Raw genomic sequence first — 21164 nt, forward strand, 5'->3', positions numbered from 1 at the left:
GTAGCTAAATTTGCTCTGGGATCTCTGCAGTGAAGTGAAGGACACAATCAGGCAGCCTGTGACTCATGCAGTGCACCATTTCTAATGTCTCTTACGTGCAGAAATGAAAATAAAAGCAGATCTCTCATTCCCAGAGCCCTGGAGGGGGTGGCCTCACAACTCACAGTTTTACAGACCCTTGGTGACTGAAGGGCCGACTGACACCCACGGCTGCAGAGCCTGTGGCAAAGGGAGTGGGAAACAAACAGAACTTCTTAATTAAAGCCTTTCATTCAAGCTGCAACCCCTCATAGCAGACACATTTCATAACTTCTAGATCTATGTTCACACGAAGATTGACAGAAAAATTCAGGCATGAAAGAAAACATAAAATTTTTTAATGTTTATTTTTCCATGAAAAAGCTTTAAAAGGAGAAAGAGGCTGCACAGGAGAAAGCATACATTCTTTAATCACTGTTTATCTGTTGGTTTGATAGCCAAGGCCGACATTTCTTCTACAGTGTATTTATTTGTTCTCATAATATTACAGGATATTTACCCTTTATTTAAAAAGGACCATCATCTATGAATATTGTTAAGAACAGTTAGGCAACACCATCAGTGAAGAATTTACATGACCTAGATCAGCTGTAGATGAAGTGTTTTCATTTTAGTTCTTCTCATATTTTATAACAACAAATGTAAACCACATTTTTAAAATATTCAGATATGTGAAAGGCTTTGCATCAAATGTAATGGAGAAACAAAGGTTTAGTATCTCAGAGAACAGACAAAATTTTCCAATGCCTACAAAGCAACACTGAAATTCTCAAGGAAGAAAATACAATTCCTGGCTTTCCCCTTAAACCACCTGGAGACATTTATTAAGGTGTTAAGTGCTCAAATGTGACTTCCCTCACCAGCATTATACTGCTGGGATTTTTAGGTAACCCAGCAGCAGAACCTAAATGAAGTTCCATGTTTTCACAGACCCTTCTGCACTGCCCCTACACACAGCCCTCTGCTGTGTCAAGTATCTTTGCTGATCTGAAGAAGAGATGAGAACAACTCCAAAACAAAGAGCAACTCTCCATCCCTCAAATACCAAGAATTGTCACCTTTGCCCATTTGTCAGTGCATGTTTTGCCTTCCATCTCACTCAAATCACAATTTCAGCAAGCTGTTTGAAGTTCCCCTGCCATTTTTGATCTGGAGTGTACAAAAGTGTGTAACAATAATTTCAGAACTAAGCTCACAAGATGGAGAAACAAACTTGTTTTGAAGTATTTTGTAAGGAGTTTGACAAATAAGCACCTTAATTTCAAATTAATTCAGTAACATGATGGAGAAGGAAAATTCTTCACAGTTTCAGAATTAGTAGAATTAAATCCCTCTGAAGCTTGCAAACCATGAAGGTCAAATAGCTTATTTCAATCAGTACTCCAGTATTTCTGTAAAGAAACACTTTCAAGTATTGTTACAAAAGGCACTGATTTTTTCCTTCAGCCATCAAGATGTAATAAAAACACAGAATTTCTGTCACATTGGGCCAACTCCTGGCCCTAAAGGTGTTTGCCACTAACCTTAGAGCACCTGGATTTCACCCAGTCACTGTTTTACAACCACCTTCTTTTCCTGTATTGATTTTCTTACAAAATCACATAGATTCATCACAGGTTTTAACGATACAATGATTAATGGTAAATTAATGATAATGGCAGAGAGGAGAACATTTTAGTTGTTCTAATTCTATTTTAAAAGTGAAATTGGAGACTTATGAAGTTAAGTATTCAATAGATAAAACATTTAGCCATTTGTTTCTCCACTTTACTATCAATTAATTTTTAAAATCTGGAACCCAGATTTAGAAATATGATTCAAGCAACTCTCAGGACAGATTCCTTGAACATATGGTTCAAACCCAGTATTTCAGTTTAATCAAAAGCTTGGAAAATAGGCTCTTTTTTTTTTTTCTTTAGATGGATGTAAAATCAAATTGGGAATTGCTGTTTTGCTTTCTATGAAGTTTGACAATGGCCAGATGGGTTGAATTTCTCAATCCTTAGTCAAAATGGGAAAGAATACAGTGTGGAATATCTGTCTTCTGAGGCATGTTGAGTACAGAGCATTAAGTTAAGGCAGATGTATGAACAGGTTTTCTTCAAATAGGATTTCTTTAGCTCAAAATTGTCAATGTTTCAAAGGAACTGGGCAAGACTTAAAAATACTTGCAATTCTTTTGCTTAGCCCTAGAGCCTGCAATTGGACAGAGTTCCCTGGTATGCTTGAAAGCAAAGGACCACCAAAGAGGTAAACTAAGCAATATTTAATTATAGCTACACAAACATTCCTCAACTCACACCCAAGCTTCCAGCTTCTCATCTGCAGCAGGAGTGCATTACCTGACAATAATTAAATAACCTGCAACATGACAGCAAATTATTTAAGAGCTAAAATATTTAAACTAAAATATGTAATCTCTATTTAATCAAAGTTTCCTGAAAGCAAGAGCCATCAGAATCCCTGCACAGGCTACTCAAGTTTGATGGGATGCTCTGGGACAGCTGCAAACAACTGCAGCACCTCAGTGGGCAGGGCCAGAGGTAAAGGGAAAACTTCTGCCAGCAGCTGCAGGAGTGCAAAGCTTGATGAATCTGACCTGAGGACATCATCTTATTCCAATGCTATCTAGAATTACCTGCTGTTTACATCCCCATCCCTGAAGCAGGGCAGGGGCAAGGAGCTGGTGGAGGGAATTATCCTTCCTACTTGGATCCCTCCACATAACATGATATGGGCTGCACTTCACTGTGGAAACTACAGCAGGAAAGGACAGACCCAAAAACCTAACCCAAATCCCCCAAAATGGGGGGACAAAGAAACTGAGATAAACTTGGAAACTCAGTCATAGGTGTGGTGAGTCCTGAACAGGAATGAATTATAATCCTAAATGAGAGCAGTGACTTTATCTATAAGAGTACAAAAACTATAAAATAGAGATCTGCTGCTTCTACTGGAAGACAATGGTTGAATTTGGTTACATGAACATAATGGAATGTGAAATATTAGAGTATTGTAGAATATTAGAATATTGTTTCTAAATTAATGACCTCTTGTTGAATGCAAAAACAGATGTTGTGATTTAATTAAAAAAACCCCAGGTCTCACATTTTCAAAAATTATCTCCAATTACTCATCACCATTCCTATACTTTGTTTGCTTGGGACAGAGAACTCCTTTAATACCTGACAAACCAAATTCAATAAAAAATGTAATGATAAATTCTAAGTGCTACATGTTTGCTAGCCTAAATCAGTAATATCAATTGATTACATGAGCAAGTGACCTGGCAGATTTCAGTGGAGAACTACTGGGGGTGACTGATGAGCTGCAGCGTGTGGAAAATTCTCCTTAGGTAGCACAAGTGCAGCCTGGGGAACACAACGTGTCACAGCACATCTCACACATTCTACAACAAGAAAACTTAATTTTGAGTTCACACTTCTGTGAGAGTGTAGCCTCAGTGTGTCTCTGAGGTAAGTCAATTACTACCAGTGATTTTTAAAAAGTTACAAATCTTAAGAATGTACATAAATCTCTGCTATTTTCTGCTAAACTAAAACCATTTAAAACAAGATCCATCACTCATAACTCTACAAAGTCAGACATTAAAGCTTCCATGTACATAGAAAAACTTGTTAGGAATAAAATTCAAGACAATTCATGGTCAATAATGCCTCTAGCTTTGCTAAAATAAATAGTCAATAATTAAAGGGGAAAAAGGACATAGCCCTACATTATAAGAAAAGTCTCTTCATTTTCATCCTCTCCCTCCTCTGAGCAAGAGGTAAGGAATAAATTTTTCTTGATGCTCTCTCAACTAAACAGTTTTAGTCATGGTTTCAGCTACAATATTTTCCTACCAAAATAAAATCAGTGCATTAAGAATATATACAATATACTGGAAGCCATATGCACTTTTTTCAGGATAAGCTTATAAGGCATTTCCCTGATGCTATAAAACTACTTTCTCTTGCTTGGTACCACACTACCACAGCATGTACAAACACTATAATGCTCTACAGGTGGGAGATATGAGAGGCCAAACACAAACTGTGAAGAACTGCATCCAATAGAAAAGTTAAAAATCTAACACAAAAAGAAATAAACCAAAAATATATGCATAAAATATGTGCCCATCAATAGATTTACACAGTCATCATCCCTACCCTTCCTTCAACAGAAGGGAGCAAACTACAGAAAGATATTACTGAATTCAAACAACATGAAAGAGCTATTAAATTATCCTCCCTCTTTGAAACCACTTCATCTTTTTTTCTAGTCTAATAAAAAATATTATACTGCAACTGAATAAAATTACTAAAAACATCTCATGGAACTATTAATACATACATTCACAACCAAAAGCTGTCCCAGAAATGCAAACACTACAACTAAAAACTGAAAATGCCACTGAACTTGTTTCCATTATACAAGTCAACCATGACCCTACCCTTTAGAGACTTGCTATAGTCTTTTAATGCTTCCTTAAGGTCTGCTGCAAAACCTGTTAAAGCCAGTAGAAAGTCATGTTTGGAAAAGGCCTTGATTTACAAACTTTTACTGTGAGACAAATCTGGGAGTGCTGAGCAATTCCAATCTGCTTAGAATTTTTATATCAGGGAACATCAAAAAACTTAGTTCTCATACAAAGAGGTAGCATCAATATATTTGATTTTTTTTTTACAGAATAGTAACATTTCCTATTTGTCTGCATCATATTTGGAAGATACTTTCAGGTACTTAGATAAATTTCTTGTAGCTTGTATATGCTATTCACTTTGCCTGTCTGGTGAAATTTATGGCACTTGTTATTAACTGTAAGAGCAGCTTGTAAACCCTGGAGGAAGAAAAGGAAATAGTATCCCTAAATATCATAAGCTGTAAAAAAAATCTGTGCTTTCTAATCACAGAATATTTGAATATCTGAACACTACAAGTGAAACAGAAGTAGTGACTCTGGGAATGTGCATCCTTATCCCTTGGACAAAAAAACCTTTATGTTAGACTGTAGGATTAAAGGCCAATCACAGTGAACACAAACACTGAGCAAGGAGAGAACATTTAGATAGAAAATATAACTACAATATTGCTATTAGAAATTATACACTATAGTTCAATAAAGTGAGAATACAGTCTTTCTCCTACAACAATACATTAATTGAAAGTGTCAGATTTTTGATTTTCTTTTTTATAATATTGGAGTACATGCAGAATTTGATAAAGTGATCTAAATGAAATAGTAAAATTTAATGTCATTCTAGCTGGAAATTTCAGCTGGGGTTGTTCAGCCTGGAGAAGACTGGAGAGACCTTCTAGCACCTTCCAGTATCTGAAGGAGCTACAAGAGCTGGACAGAGACTTTTGACAAGGGCATGTAGGGATAGGACTGGGGAATGACTTCAAACTGAAAAAGGCAGATTTGAACTGAATATTGGGAAGGAATTCTTTACTGTGAGGGTGGTCAGACACTGGCACAGGCTGCCCAGATCCCTGGAAGTGTTCACAATCAGGCTGGGTGCAGCTCTGAGGAACCTGCTCTAGTGGAAGGTGCCCCTGTCCATGGCAGGGGGCTGGAACAAGATGATCTCTCAGTCCCCTTCCAACCCAAACCATTCTGTGATGGGACAAAGTGAGAGACTATGATGGGACAAAGATCCATCTGATGAATTCCATGTTCAGGGTAACTGTGACAGTTTGGTTCATTATTCTGAACTTCTGAACCTTATGCTTGTTTTTTTCAGAGAGCAGCAGAAAATCTGCAGGCTATCTAGAAGCTGATTGAAGGTTTCCTGGCTACTATCCAAAGGTAAACAGACAAACAAGGAATAGTGAAAGACTGAGTTTTACTAAAGTGTAAAAAATAATAAATGCCCAAATCAGTTTCTTTATCTTCATCCTTCCAACAGCATTTGCCATCTGTGAACAAAGTAGCAAAGCTTTTTCACTCTTCAAAATGGCATGTGAGAATGGAGAGGCCTACCCAAAGGAGCTGAAACAGTGAATCAGGAAAGTTCCTTAAAAACCAAACATAAGAATAATAACATTTCAGCCCTTGCTTTGCTGACAGGTGAGATAACAACCATTTCTGGTGCCACAAAGAACTCTCAGACAGACTGGCATTTCAATGGAAGGAAGAACCACACCACTCCCTTAAAACAAAAGCCTCTGGGTTCATGACCAACATTTCAGTCAGCATTTAAGCAAGAAAAAGCAACAACAAGTGATAGTGGGGATTTACTGACAGGTGTCAGGAGTAATTGTTTTAGAAAAGACTACATAAAAAATTCTTTCACTACTGCACTTTATAATATGTGTGGCAGTACTACCTTTCACCTTAAAACAAAATCATCTTCTCAGAACTGATTATTATGAACAGACCACAGGGCCTAATCCAATTACCCCTTAAGCATGATGGAAACTCTTCCAGTTCAAGTAATAAACTTACACCACCACTATCACCCTGCCCCTTCTTATTATGCCAAATTGAGGGAATTTTATTTGCAAAACATTTAACCACCAAGGGCAGAGTTTTGCAATAGAGTTTTAAAGCATCTTACTCAAAGATTAGGTTACCAGTGTTCTAGCAAAAGATCAGAAGCTCTAAACATGAATGTAAATAATCCATTATCAAGTATGCAATTCTGGTTCAGTGGCCACTATAACAAATCCCAGGAATAACAGTGACTTCAAAAGACTCTGAATCAGACTTCAAGAGTGCAATATTCTTCATAATATTACATCTCTGCAGCATAGAAGTCTTCAGAATAGTCTTTGCAGAGAAATCATAAAAATGGGAGTGAATCACTCTGCTTGAAATGGATGACATTTAATATTTGCAGTGTAGATATTCAACCATTACCTACCCCTTTCTATAAAATGTAAATTGGTATGTATCAGAAAAGCTCCAGCATGGCTTTGTGGAGGTTATTTTATATACATATGCACATTGCAGAGAGGCACATTCTTTGTTAAAAATCAGCATGAAATTCTTCTGCAGGAGCTTGAAGGTTTCCTTGCACAGAAAATTCCCCATGAACCTTTGTTCTTCATGTAAGGCGGTGATGTTGAGTTAAAGCAAAATGCTCAGTTTGCATAAAACTAGAGCTGCACCTAGTTTAAGGTGTATTTTCAAAATACACATGTCACAAGTGTCATTACAGAAGAATAAGCACGATACTTCTTTGATAGACTGGAAAAAGAATCTTCCTTTTGACATTCTATTAAAATGCAATTAGGGCATAAAAGGAATTCTGAAGTATTAGTCCAAAATGATCTATTCTAGCACTATTTACAGTGCAAAGATCTTACAGTAACATCACAAAGTAACACCAGCTCTTTCAAATGGACTCTAAAAATTGTTGCTCATTTCTTAAGACTGGCAGACATCCAGTGTGCTCACAATTGGCAACAGAGTCTACAGTGTTACAAAGTTATTGCTGCTACTGTAATGTAAAGAAATGAGGTTGTGATGATAAATTTTCCTGTTAAGCTGTAGGAAAAACTACTTCATTTTACCAAGCAAATTATTTCTTAGCTTTGTCAGAAGCCCCAGGAAAAAACAGAGCCAAGTTATCTATCTGTACTTTCTCGCACAGAAATGATGGACAGCAAAATAAAGTGTGAAATCAGCTGGCTTTGTGTTAGTTGGTTACAAAGGTGTGAATCAGTTCCACTTGGGCTGAGCTGCCTTGGTCAGTGCCAGAGAGCTGCAAGGGCTGGCTGAAGGACACTCCTGCCATCATACAGGCACTGCTACCTTTGCTGCAGTAGTAGAGGCACGCTTTGATGGCCAGGGTGGCTTCAGCTGACACACAGCTCCCAGGCAACTGGAAGGGAATGACAGTTTGACAGGAAACATCCTTTATTTCTCCTGTCAGACACTGTCCTTGCAGCAACCAGGTGTTATCTGCAAAGGAAGAACAGATTTTATCATTAGGGTATTTAACACAATGTCTGAAAGCTGCAGAAAACACTAATTCCATCTATAGGACAACAAGGACTTTCCACATGAAACATTAGAGGAAATTTCCTTCCTGATTATTCCAGTTGTGAATTAAAAAAAAAAAAAAGGGAAAGTAATTAAAGTAATTTACAAATGCTTTATCAGTCATTTAAAGATGGAGAGATCCATGGCTCTGCATCAGCACTATAGGTGTATATATATATACAGTATATCTTATTTAAATATAATGGAATTGAAGTTTCTCCTATACACTCTTTAAAGGATATTAAAATTTATTCTGATATGCACAAGCAAAACTTCTCAAATTAATGGCTACCATACAATTGCATCAGAGACCTAATAAACCAGGTAAGATATCTGTCATAAATGCATTAAATTGCAGGTAAAATGATGGCATTTCCAAACAGCAGTGTTGGTCTTATAGCTGGGTTGGTGCAATTTAGCAATGCTCAGGTTGATTGTTAGAATGAAACTTGAGTTTCATTTTGTTTAAATATCTGAGTGTATGTGAACTAAAAACCACTGTACACTACATACACCTAACTCATTGCATTGAACCACAAAACAATGCAGCATGTATTAATTCCAGCAAAAAGCACTCTACCAGGTGTTTGGCTTTTTTCAGTCTTTGCACTCCAGCTGTTAAAAGCATCAACTCTAAATATCAATTATTGCATCACAAGGTCAAACAGGAACACAGGATGGGGAGGGATGTCTTGACTGATCAGACTGAACTCCCTTGCACAGCAGGATGTGCTAATATAACCAACCCACTTCCCATCCTAACCAGGACTTTACCTTCTGCTGTGATAAACCAGGCACTGGGAGCTTCCTCATTCAGTTTGGAATCCAGAGGAAGAGTCAACTTTAATAAAAACTGAATTGTCTGGCCAGGAGCTACAGTCAGGGAAGGAAGTTCAATATTTGGTGCAGATTTAGGCAGTCTCGGCAGGTTTATCTTATCCTTTTGCACAGGCAGGTTATCTGGAACATCACATGCTTCTGGCTTCAGGATAGGCAACTATCAGTAGAAATCAAACAAAATACTTGTTTTTATTTTTATTACAAATGGGCTTTCACAACACAATCATAGTTTCAAAGTGACATCAAGGCTATTGACCTAAAACTTTCAGTGCGCAACAATACTATGACAAAATAGAAAAGGAACAAAATGTTGTCTTTAGATGAAAAAAACCCTTATTAATCCAAATAAAAGCAATATTTACTATTAAAGCCATAAAACCCACAACTACTTTAGAGTATCCCTTAATTTAAATTGTTTACATCAGGATTACCTTTTTGCTTTACATAAACTGTAAATGTATTTCCTCCTAATTCTGGTATTAAACTGCACGCTTCAGTAATAAAATCCAGGATTTTAACTAATGCACATTGCACAGTAAAATAGAAGAGAAGTTCCCAGAAAAGCCACCCACATGTTACATGATAAGACACACATTGGAGACTGTGTATTATTAAGAAACATATAAGAAAACATTAGGATCATTATGTCATAAAATATGTATATATACATTTCAAAAAATCATTAAGATACAGTGGCACTGTAAGGTGGACATGAGCACAAATTTGTTTGTTTACAATCAAATAAAGCTATGCACAATTTTGACAGTGGTTGTGATTTGACAACTTGAAAGCCCTTTGATACATCTTGCTTTAAGTCACTGACTTCCCAAAATTGTTTCTTATAGTGTAATTTCATGGCTTGGTAACTGATTTCACTTCCTTTTTTACAAAATGCTCACGAAATGCCCTTCAGGCTGAAAAACTGGGTGGTACATTTTAATGACTGATGTTTCTGTATTAACCTTTTCTAGAGGGTTGTCACTTTCTGTTTTCATGCAAAAGTTGTCTTTCTGCAGACTGAGGCTTTCAACAACTGTGCTAACAGGCAATGCTCATTTCCTTGATCATCACAAAACATCCTGTAGATACAACTACTGTACCCAAAGTTAGCTGTCTCATTTTTATCACACTTGCTGAAGTCTGAAATAGTAATTTATAACAAGAAACACCACTATCAGTCTGTTTAGTAAGTATTACTTGCCATGGAAAGAATTTTTGTTTCCAAATCCAGCACTTTGATCTGATGATTATTTGTGTCTGCAACATACAGGAGGCGGCCGTTTTGTTCCACACACAAACCTCCAGGTTCATTGAAAGCTGACTGGGTAAAGCTGGAGCCAACAACATTGCCTGCTTCTCCTGTGCCTGCCAGGGTAGCACAGTTCTTCATCTTGGGATCCACAACCTTAATCTAAGATCAACAAAGACACAAAGAGCTTCTCTGAGAAAACCCAGCAGGATTCAGATGTTCTGGATTATCTCATGTGCCACATTTCCAGTAGCCAGCACTGCTTTTGGAGTGCCTCAGCTACCAGGTGTCCATCCTGGATGCTGTGTTATCACTCTTACTAAGTGACATGTCCCATCTTTCCCTCTCCCCACTCCCTCATGGACTTCACTTCTTCCTCTGGTCTTCATTTAGGGTTCCCTTCCATGATTTTGCATGTTCCTAACCTTCAGCTATAAAAGTATGCTGGATGACTTGTTTTTGTAATGTTTGCTGCCCTTCTAGAAACATTTGCAAAACAGTGAGAGCATAACAAAATTAGCAGTCTAACTTCTAGATTATTTTCCTTCTACAAATAGATGGGGTTTTTGTAAATAGCAAAAAAGTTTATAATGATTTATACAAGATCTGAAAAAACTATCATTTACTTTAAAATTTCAATAAGCATTTAGTGTTATACAACTTACTCTTCAAATCAAACAGGTTACTTCTCTTTTAATGCATGTAGTCAGTGTACACTTAAAAACCTTCTAGACAGGGATGCTTATATAACATCATGTAAGAACAACCATGTAAAACAATGGCTCTTATCCCAGAGCTCCATAATACTTCTCAATGTAACCCACAATACTTCTCAAAACTTTTTCTAAGGGAAAAACCAGTCCTCTTGTCCTCTCAGTTTTATCAAACCTGCAGTATTCCTGAATAAGCCCTTCCAGGTCTTTTATTGTAGTTCAGCATCTTTGGGCAGGCACACAGAAAGTCTTTAGTCTGAACTGTAACTTTAAATTCACCTTCCCCATGAGACCATCATATCAGCACAGAAGAATGTGACAGCAGAACAATGGCAAAGAGAAGGACCCAGAAGGGAAGGAAGGAAGGAAGGAAGGAAAGAAAGAGAACCCACAAAGGAACTTGTGTAATTCATTTCCTCAGCTTAACTGGACCAAGTAAAATCTGTCTATGTTACTAAAATAATTCTTTGTAGTAATAAAAATTTCCAAGTCTGTATATAACAAGTTACTACACACTTACCTTGTGATTATAGGAATCTGCCACATAAAGCAGCTGTCTTTTCTTGTCCCATGTTACTCCCAAGGGATGCTGCAGCTTTGCATTTATGCCTGCTCCATCCACATCACCAAAAGCAAACAAATTCTGAAAAATTATTTTATTTAATTAATAGATTTGATTACTCAATGTGGACATGAATTTAAATGATTGTAATTAAATGGAAATTTATTGAATTAAAAAAAATGAAGACAATTTCAAAACAAAGATACTGAAACCTGAAAGTGTGGGTGCTAACCACAGAAATGGAAACTCTCACATCTAAGTTATAAATATGAATCCAGCTGATTTAATGACCACACAATGCTGAATCAAATTGGCAGTTTTAAGAATAAGTGAAATAATTTCTTATCTAAGGAGCAACAGTCTGCACTAAAACCTGAGCATCACAGCTGCCACACATTTGCATTCCAAGCAGTGAAGTTAAGAAATTGATGGCCACGGAAACTGATTTACCCTCTCACCCCAAAAGTGGTTCCTCCAGGTCAGGCTTGAGGAATATTAGTAGGGCAGTGTGGGGAAGTTTGAGGTGATTACCAATGGGTCTCTCTCTCCTCCTACAAGGTGCTTCACCGCCCCGTCCTTGAGCGAGACCGTTCTCACGGTGCTGCTCTCGCTGTCGGCCACGAACAGGCAGCTCCAGGGCTCCTCTGGGGCCAGGCAGAGCCCCGAGGGCTGGGCAAAGCCTGCCTTGTGGGGGTAGGCATTGTTCCTGTTCTCCTCGTTCCCACTGCCAGCAAAGCGAAGGCAGACTCCTTTCTTCAACTCACTAAAGGCAAAGAGCACCCGGTTTCAGTCAGGAGTTTGAAACAGCTCAGACAAGATGCATAAACAGAAGCTACAGAACAGGCACTTGTGAGTTATAAACCAGCTGTAATGCAGCAGTGAGGAATTATTCAATGCCTTTGGGCTTTTTTATCACCTCAGCACATCATTCATTACTAGGTAACTCAGCAAATGCAAGGAAAAATAACATTCAATTACATGAATGGACCTTACCAAGTCATAGCTGTATAGCTGAAGTAGCATCTTTCATTTCATTTAACAGATGTGGGAAAAGGAGGCAGACTTTTAAGCACATAAGCCTTTAAACTAAATTAATTTCAGTTTAATTTATCTCCCTCTTTGGGATTTGAAAGCTGTTTATCAAGACAAGCAGCAATTTCACATTTCTCTTAGTACAGTTGCTTACCTTCCCTTTGGTAGTTTTCCCCCTTCCAACATCAGTGCCCATATCTGGTGAATGCCTGCCATTGCTATCCATAACACATCATCTTCCTGCGTTCCTGAAACTTTTAGAAAGGGACACAGAAAACCAGATTAAAAAAAAAACAAAACCACTTTGGAAATGTTTTATAACACAAAGAAATCACCAAACCAACCCCGCTGTCCCCCCGTCCCCCTACTCATCTTCCCTACAGGGGAAAAAAATAAAACACAACCAAAAAAACAAAGCAAGAGAGAGAGAGAGAGAATGTTTTTCATCTACCAAAACTTGCTATTTTTCTTCTTTTCTTCTTGCTATTTTATTCCCAGGGGTTTAAACATTGTGGTTTTAATATCCCTACCTGATAAAGGCAATGTTTCAAGTGACATTTGCTCTTTGCAACATTCTACTATTCTGTTTCACATGCTATTTTTGATTCATACCAGCCAAACAAGTACCTATCTTTGCTAAGCATGGTTTTGGGGGATACAATCTTGAGGTTTTTTTTTTTTTACTACACCAGTGACAAAATAAGATACTCCCAAAAAACCTCAGGGAGCTGTTAACAAGTTTTGAAAGAAATAATTGTGGCAGTACCATTGTACATATTACACAAATGACAACATGTGTATCATGTACAATTATACACAAAGGACATCATGTTTTAAGCTAAGGGTAACTGATGCTTACCCTGGAGAGCACCAACTGCAGTTTATTCAAACAGTAAATGTGACCTGGGCATTTCCTAATTTCCCCCTAAGTAACTAACCAATCTCCAAGTTGCTCTCCCTCAGCACATGTAAATGTGGTGTCACAAATGCAAGATGCAGACAGTGACCTTCTGATCAAGAAGTATTCAAGCATGTGTCAAGCATCTATTTATTTTCAACTTGAAGTATAAACTACTATTCAGCAATCCAAATCTACAACTACACAAATCTTGCCCAGATAAGACTTCACAAAGAAAATTATACAAGTGGAACTTGAAGAACATATTTGTACTCTATAGCTTCAAATGTAATCACAGTACAGCAGTAAGAAATGCATCAAGGCAGGTTGTGGAAGACAATGAAAAAACTCCCAACAACCCAAAACCAAAAGAAATTTACTTATCTTAGTCTGTCCTGAAAATCTTAAGGAACAGAAAGTTGACATTCAAAAACTGCATTAAAATGAAGACAGTATTATCTTTTTAACACTGTCTCATGTAGTTATAGACAACATCAACACAGTTTTTCTAAATAAACATATTGGTATTGGAATAACCACCAGTCACTTAACAGAAAAATACCTTCCAATTGTTTTGCATTCACATGAACTTGTAAAGCACTGTGCATCTCAGAGCTGTTCCTGAAAACAATCTCATGGATAATCCCCCACTCAGCCAAAATAGCTTGGAGTTTCAAAATAAAAGCAATGTTATGCAAAATGCCTGCAAGCATTTTAAATCTGACAAGTTCGTCCAAAAAATGAAATTACCACCATTCCTCCAACTGAGATCCTGCCATTCTTCTTCTAATTCTAAATCTTTTCTACACTACAAACCACAAGAGGGGAAAAATGGCATCCTTCTTTCTCCAGAATTCATTTCTTTAAACTGAGAGCTCTCTTTGGAACAGTGCTGAAATGATTTTAACAGAGTTTTTCTTCACCATTTTCTGTTTCTTGGATAAATATACAAGTTCCCAAGACTGCTTTCAAAGTAACTCTGGTGACTCTTTCCTGCACCTCCCTGTGGGTCTATGCTTTTACATAAACTAGAGCTCCAAAAATGAAAGTCAAACTTGCAAAGTGCCTAAAAGCTTTTTCTGGATCCAAAAAGGTTTGCAAATTGAGTTGCAAAACACACATTTTATAAATTACCAGAAATGCTACCAAAGTTCCAACAATGCCAAAAACACTCCAGTATAAAAAACAAAAACAACACCTCCCTGTCCCCATAAGTTTTTGATTAGATCTCATTTCTAAGAGATTTATATTGAGAAAAGAGATTATGAAATCATTTTACTCCTTCCTATATAGGAACTGCTCAGATTCAGGATTTTCTATTCCTATTATGCATATCTTGCACATTCAGATGTTACTATTCTAAGTACCACAGAATAAAAACTGTTAAAATCACTGGTCTATTCAGAAAGTGAGCTTTTTTATCTTGCTATGTTATGCAATACATTCTGAGTTATCTCAGAAAGTTCTGTTAATTATTTAATATTCACTTTATCCACCAATTAAATGAAGGAGTAAGCCTTGAACTGAGTGCTGTTGAAAAATCTGTTCCATTCATCTATCCAGTTCTCTAACACCACAGATTGAAAACTCTCCTGTGACAGCTAGATGTTGAAAAATTGAAAAGGCTCCTTACTCTAATTCTGTACCCAGCAAAACAAATGAAATCTGAGAAAAGTGTATCAATATTAAATTTGAATTTTACTGGATATGTAAGATTGATTGAGAGAAGATCTCTTCTTCAACTAGAGAATAAGGCAGTAAAAATAAGTCAGAGCTCCATAACTGTCATAAATTTTAACAGAAATATTTTCTACTGAATGGATGTTAGAACAAAGAGAATGGATGCAAGCATGGAAACAGCACAGGCTCTTTGGGAAATTGTGAAAAATATGTTAGAGCTTTGATTAAAAAAAATTACACAAACCTAGAAAATTAAAACTAATGCTACACAGCTAAGGTATTTTATCACACAACAGCCCTCTCATGGTTTAATGCTTTATGTTCTGACACAAAAGGCAGAAAAACTTTTTCTTTCAGTTTGAGGACATCACCACTTTTATCCTTGTACAGTTCTCAGAGGAGAATGGGGCCAGGGAGAGCCAGAATGCTAAAATTATGGTAATGCCATCATTATAATAATTCCTTATCATCCATGAATGGAAAGTATTTATTTTTAAAGAATTTATTATAAAACAACACGAGAGAAAAAAGCAATTCTCTTACATTTATTCAATTAAGCACCACATTCCAACTCATCTTGAGCTGTTTTAAAAATGCAGTTTCTCCTTATTAGGGTATGTGCTTTATCTGAGCTGTGCCTGTAGCCAAGGGAGGTATGGCTTGCAAATGGGAGATCCTTGTGCTACAAACATTCAGTAACAGTGACCCACAGCTCTGAGTGCACAAACACTCCCCAGGAGATGAAGCCTCAGTCACTGCTCAGTGCTGCAGCTCCTCAGTGCCTCTGCTGTGTCTGTGTGAAGAGCTCCCAGTGCTGTCTGTACACAGGCACATCTTCAAACACTCAGAACACTGCTGACCATTACTGGTGAGTCAATCTGATGCACAGAAATTACTTTGTTTGGCACCAGGCATGAGCAGTATCTGTTTGAAGGGATTCCATTCCCAGGACTACCCACACTTTCAGCCTCTCTATCTGGCACTGCATGCTTACTTCCAGTCTGGGAAATAAAAGCCTGGGAATCAAAGTTACATTTTGTGGCTGGCACCACTGACATTTTCTAAATAGACCAAAGTCTGAAAATATTATTCCTGTCTACTAATTTTATCTTTGAAGAAATAAAAAGAACCAAGGAAGAAGTCTGTTGGTATAATCATCCTCTGCAAATTCTCAAGGAGCAAAAGGGGCTACACAACACACCCTGCAGCTCACAGATAGGCACATGCACAGGGAATGCACATCTCACCTGCTCTTCAGTCAGTGGAAGTTCAGCAAATTAAATGCAAATGTGACAGAAGGATAGAGAATCAGTGTTTGTCAGTGAGACACAAACAGCCAAGCTCCAAAGGAATGCTTTATCAGTGAAGCCTGGACTTTTACAAGTACACACAACCCTTTCTGGATGACTAAAAATCAATTTTATTCCTTTTTTTTTTGCTACCTGGCACTCTTTCACATAGTGTTGCATCATGCCAATGGCACGACTCTTTATGCAACAAAATGCTTCTGGAATTTTCCTCCTTAATTAACATACCTTCCCTCTCATTAAGGGAAATCCTTGGATTTAGATACCAAGGGGGTTTCATACAGTGGAGATAATAGGGAGCTAGAAATTATGACTGTAATGAAGTACTTTTTTATTTCTTTCCCAAGTTTTCTAACTCAGGTCTAACTGTAACAGCAGTAAATATTTCAAAAACACCCAAGCAGAAGAGATAGTATTTCCAAACATGAAAGAATAATTTGGATTATTTAGTGTTGGGACACATCATTGTAACTACAGAAGGAGTTAAGTCTGGTTAAGTGTTTTACTCACTCCTAATGAAGCACAGCAAACACACACACTTGAGGGTACCTCAGCACCACAGTCTCCCTCTACTTCCAACACCTGCATTTCATATTCAAAAGCATTTCCAGCCTCAAATGGTAACAGCTAAAAAATGTTTCTTTTGACCCCAGCACGCCTGGCAAAGCCTCTCTAAGACTTGCTAAGAAGTGTATTTTGAGCAGTTCTGCATCTGAAATTAAGAACTGATATGCCAAGTATTCTCTAGAAATCTGATTTGGAGTTTAAGCTTCCTTATTGTGAACATAGATTTAATTAATAGAATCAGACTACAGACTGTGGAACAAAGAGAATGAGATCCATCACTCCATGTACAAATACAACACTTTTTACAGAAGGCAGTTTCCAGTCATGGATTCGAAACAATTCTAAGAACTCTGCTAATCCAACTGCTTCTTTTCTACTGCAGAAAGTAATCACTGTCATTATGCATTTTGTCAAGACAAAGAGAAGTACAACTTGGAAAAATAGTCTGTCAAACTAAATTGAGTTAGATTACTGTTGAATATTCAGTCACTACTCCCATTATATCCTTACATCAAGACTTCAGCCTCTGTATGTCACAGGCATGTTGATACCAAAATATTGACATAAGTACCTCATTTCTTATGTTGTTTATCTAATGAACATGCAAAATACTAATTAATTTTGTTACTATTACTATTCAGCAATACTCATAAACTCAAAATAAGACTGGGTAAGGTCCTGCTTCACTGCAATTCTGACCTGTAACTTCCTAATTTCTTATTTCTCTAAAGACTTTTTCACCTAAAACAGTTCTTACACAGGAATAAAACCTTCACTTTACTTCACCTCTCTCTTTAATGACGTTACTTTTTCTTTGAAATTCCAAGAATCTAAAATAAAAAAAATAATGGCTATTTACAAGTAGTTTAGGATCCAGTTTGAAATTCCAGGAATCTAAAATAAAAAATAATGGCTATTTACAAGTAATTTAGGATCTAGTTCAACAAGAAAATTAAGACAATGCAGTTTTGTGTCAGTGATGTCTCTTACCATGATTTTCTGTGGAACTGAACTTGTATAATGGCAAAGCCAAATGGGAAATCTTTGAGCTTGTACTTTGCACAGGAAACTGCTAAAGAGATGAGCAGGCCTTTTGCATTCAAAGTAAATCCACATTGCTGCATCATGAAGTCATATCACATACACAACATATCTTTGGAAGAATTCTAGCTTTGCTTTGTCCAGGAAATGATTCCAAATTGAAGCCTGATGATAGCAAAAGCAGCTCTTTTATTTTCAGCTATTACCCAGGAAAATTCCTTCCACAGGACAGTGACAGCCACAGCCTCAATGACAGAATGAGACCAGATTAGAAGGAAAAATGGTGACATGTAGAAGAAAACATCACTGCAAGATACAGACAGTTCAGACACAAACACTTCATGTATGATCTGAGCTCAAGCAGGAAATGCTAATTGCTTACTGCTTAAGTGATTTTTAATTTTTTTTTAACATTATGAAAGAATCACCATGAGTAATACAGGGAGAAAAAAAAGTGTTTGCTCTGGAATGCAGTGGTACCAAACAACCCTCTAGCAGAAACACAGAGAAGGATGAAAAATGTCTTACATACTTTTGCCTTTTAAGGGCTATAAAAATTGCACCAGTATGATAAGGTACCGTACTTTCATTTAAATCCTATCTACATAATACTTAAAATGATGTAAAAAATTCCAATAAATTTACTGAAAGCATGGTCAATACTGTACTTGGGGAGTTTCTATAAATAGATTCCAATCATGCAGTTTAAGACCAGGTTTTGGAATGTGAAACACATGGTTATGTCACCAAGCACAGGTCATTGTCCTGCTCCTTCCAGCAAGAATGCAGCTATCAAGAACATTTCATGCTCAAATCAACTGTGCATTAAAGTATCACTTGCTTTCAACACCCACTAAATAAAAATAGAAGGGCGCAACAGAGAAAGCTAAAAAAACACTCAGTAATTTTGTAATGTATTTTTAAGCTGCTGTCCCTCCCCTTCTACTTCCCACACAATCTATATCAATGCAAATTTCAGCACCAACCTCAGCAAAGCCAGAATTTAATCCATGGAGTTCATTCAAGAATTTTAACAGGAGGGTAAAACACAAGCTCAGTGGCCACAACTAAAGAAATAAAAAAGATGACAAGGAAGAATACACTGTGAATCCTACCATCTGTTTTGTCTCCATTAACTCCCCTGCCTCAAAAGGAGACATTTGTGCCAAATTTGGTTTAAATGGGGTTTCACACTCACTTCATCTCTGTCTCAGATTTCAGCATCTGTACAGAACAGGGCAACAAAAGCCTGCTTAGGAAAATACTATGTGGATACTTAAAAGAATGCTACATAGCATCAGTTCTGAATATTAACTTACCCACCTCCTCAAAGTTTTTCTCAGTATTTTCCATTTCTCAGCCACCTACATACTAAGGTTTTAAAGAAAAAATAATTTTTTCAGTTGGCCAATACACACTCTAAGCTGTATATAGGAGTAAACTCAAGAACTGTCAGTGATAGAGGAAAAACCTTTCTCTTAAAAGATTGCCATCTTTCCCCTTGGAGACTTTGAAGAAAGTCAGCATAAGCTGTTTAATACTATCTAGTTTAGTATATAACTTGCTTAAACATTTCAACTTCTTTTTTCTCCTTTTCATGTTCTGGATAGAACAGCTTTGGACACTGAAAAGAAAACTCCCAGAAGTATCACTCATTTAAAAACTATAGAGTCCATATTTAAATAAACAACTATAAATCTATCTTTTGAAACTGTAGTTTAAGATGCATAGAACTAAGGAAAATGGGAAGGTGTGTTATTTCCCACATGCCACAGCAGTTAACACAAAAATCAAACGTTTAAAATTTGTAATAATGAACCTACATTTGTTGAAGTGCATGTTAACTCCTACAACTTGCACAGAAAGATATAAGCATATGTTAAAAAAAAAGGACACTGCTGTGTGGGTGCAAACAAGAGTAATTTTTGAAACTCTCATAAATTACTTCATCCATCCAAGTGCCTAAACAGACACTGGCAGACCAGTTTTAATGTTCTGATAGCAGGGTACAAGCTTGTAGGACAGCACTCTGAGAGGCACAAATGCACTCTATGCTTGCCAATGCAACCTTGGCAAAGCCTTCTGCATTTCTGACAAACTGCTTTGATGTCTGGTAACAAACTTTAATAAGTCACTGCAGCTTATGACAGTAAAAAAGCTTGCTAGACAGGCACTGCAGCCCTGGTTCCTCATGCTCTGAGACAGATTCCTGTTAACATTCCATTCAATATAACTCTGCATTTTTACAATTCTCTCCAGTTGTAATTTTCTAAAGAATTTTAGAATTTATTGATTTACTACTATTACAGTAATGTATATTTTCCCCTGTTTTATCTATTAGGCTTATTACCGTCTCAAAAAGAAAAAAGAATTTTAATTGATTTAATCTCTGCTTAACTGACAGCTTATATTATATTTGTGGCAATCTAAATAGCATGCTGACTAGTAGGTTTTAATTGAATATGAAAAAAACTGCATAGGTCTGAATAAAGTGCATTCAGATCTGATTTCTATGCAAATGCTCATTAAAATTCAGCAGTGTTGAACAGTACAAATGACTAATCCTCTACAGGTGACTAACTCAGTAAATACTATGTTCATGTTGATAACAATTATCATATCAATTAACATTTAACAAGCAGAGCTCTCAAAACTAAAAAAAAATATCATCATATATTTAACTATTAACAGAAGCAGAAGACAGCATCATGAAAAATTAAAAGTAAAATTATAGGATACTTTGAATAGTTCTGTTAACCAGCTCAAGTTTCAGAAGCACTGATCAGTTATTAGTCCCCTCTGCTGATCTGTGAAACAGCTCTGCAATAACATCCCACAGGGATCAGCTTTCTGGTTCAAGAGCTCTTGAAAATGACACCATCCAGCCACACAAGTCTCCTGGTTCACAAAAGGAAAATCAGATTGTACAAAATTCAGTAAAACTCATGCCTGCATTAGCAGCAGCCCACATCTAGTGAGAGTCTCTTTCAGGTGCTTCTCCTTGCCCTTCCAAGTAGGATTCCATATGCTTAACACAGACTGTAAGGCTGCTGACCAGACCTTTGAAAAAAGGTGCTTTTTTGTTGTACAAGACATGTTAATAGAAGTATTAAATCTGGAAACACATCCCAGTTGCTCAAGTACACAAGGCTGCAGGTTGTACTCTGTCTATACTGACAATGTATTTGTACCAGAAGACTCTACCCTATGAGCATTTCTGAAGCAGCTTCATGAACCTGCTGGACC

At 37.0% G+C, this 21164-nt stretch overlaps 1 protein-coding gene across 1 annotated transcript in view; it reads right to left on the reverse strand.

The window, feature by feature from the left end:
* Nucleotides 1–403: 403 nt before the first annotated feature.
* NHLRC2 (NHL repeat containing 2) overlaps nt 404–21164 on the reverse strand; it is a 30745-nt gene continuing 9984 nt past the window's right edge. The window contains exons 6-11 of the mRNA XM_064716663.1: nt 12580–12679; nt 11925–12156; nt 11352–11474; nt 10071–10280; nt 8804–9026; nt 404–7948 (exon numbers count right to left, since the gene is read on the reverse strand). Of these exons, the coding sequence (XP_064572733.1) occupies nt 7683–7948; nt 8804–9026; nt 10071–10280; nt 11352–11474; nt 11925–12156; nt 12580–12679 (1154 nt within the window). The 3' untranslated portion in view covers nt 404–7682. The remainder of the gene's footprint in view (nt 7949–8803; nt 9027–10070; nt 10281–11351; nt 11475–11924; nt 12157–12579; nt 12680–21164) is intronic.

This window comes from Zonotrichia leucophrys, chromosome 6 (genome assembly GCF_028769735.1).
Source record: "Zonotrichia leucophrys gambelii isolate GWCS_2022_RI chromosome 6, RI_Zleu_2.0, whole genome shotgun sequence".
NCBI lineage: Eukaryota > Metazoa > Chordata > Aves > Passeriformes > Passerellidae > Zonotrichia > Zonotrichia leucophrys.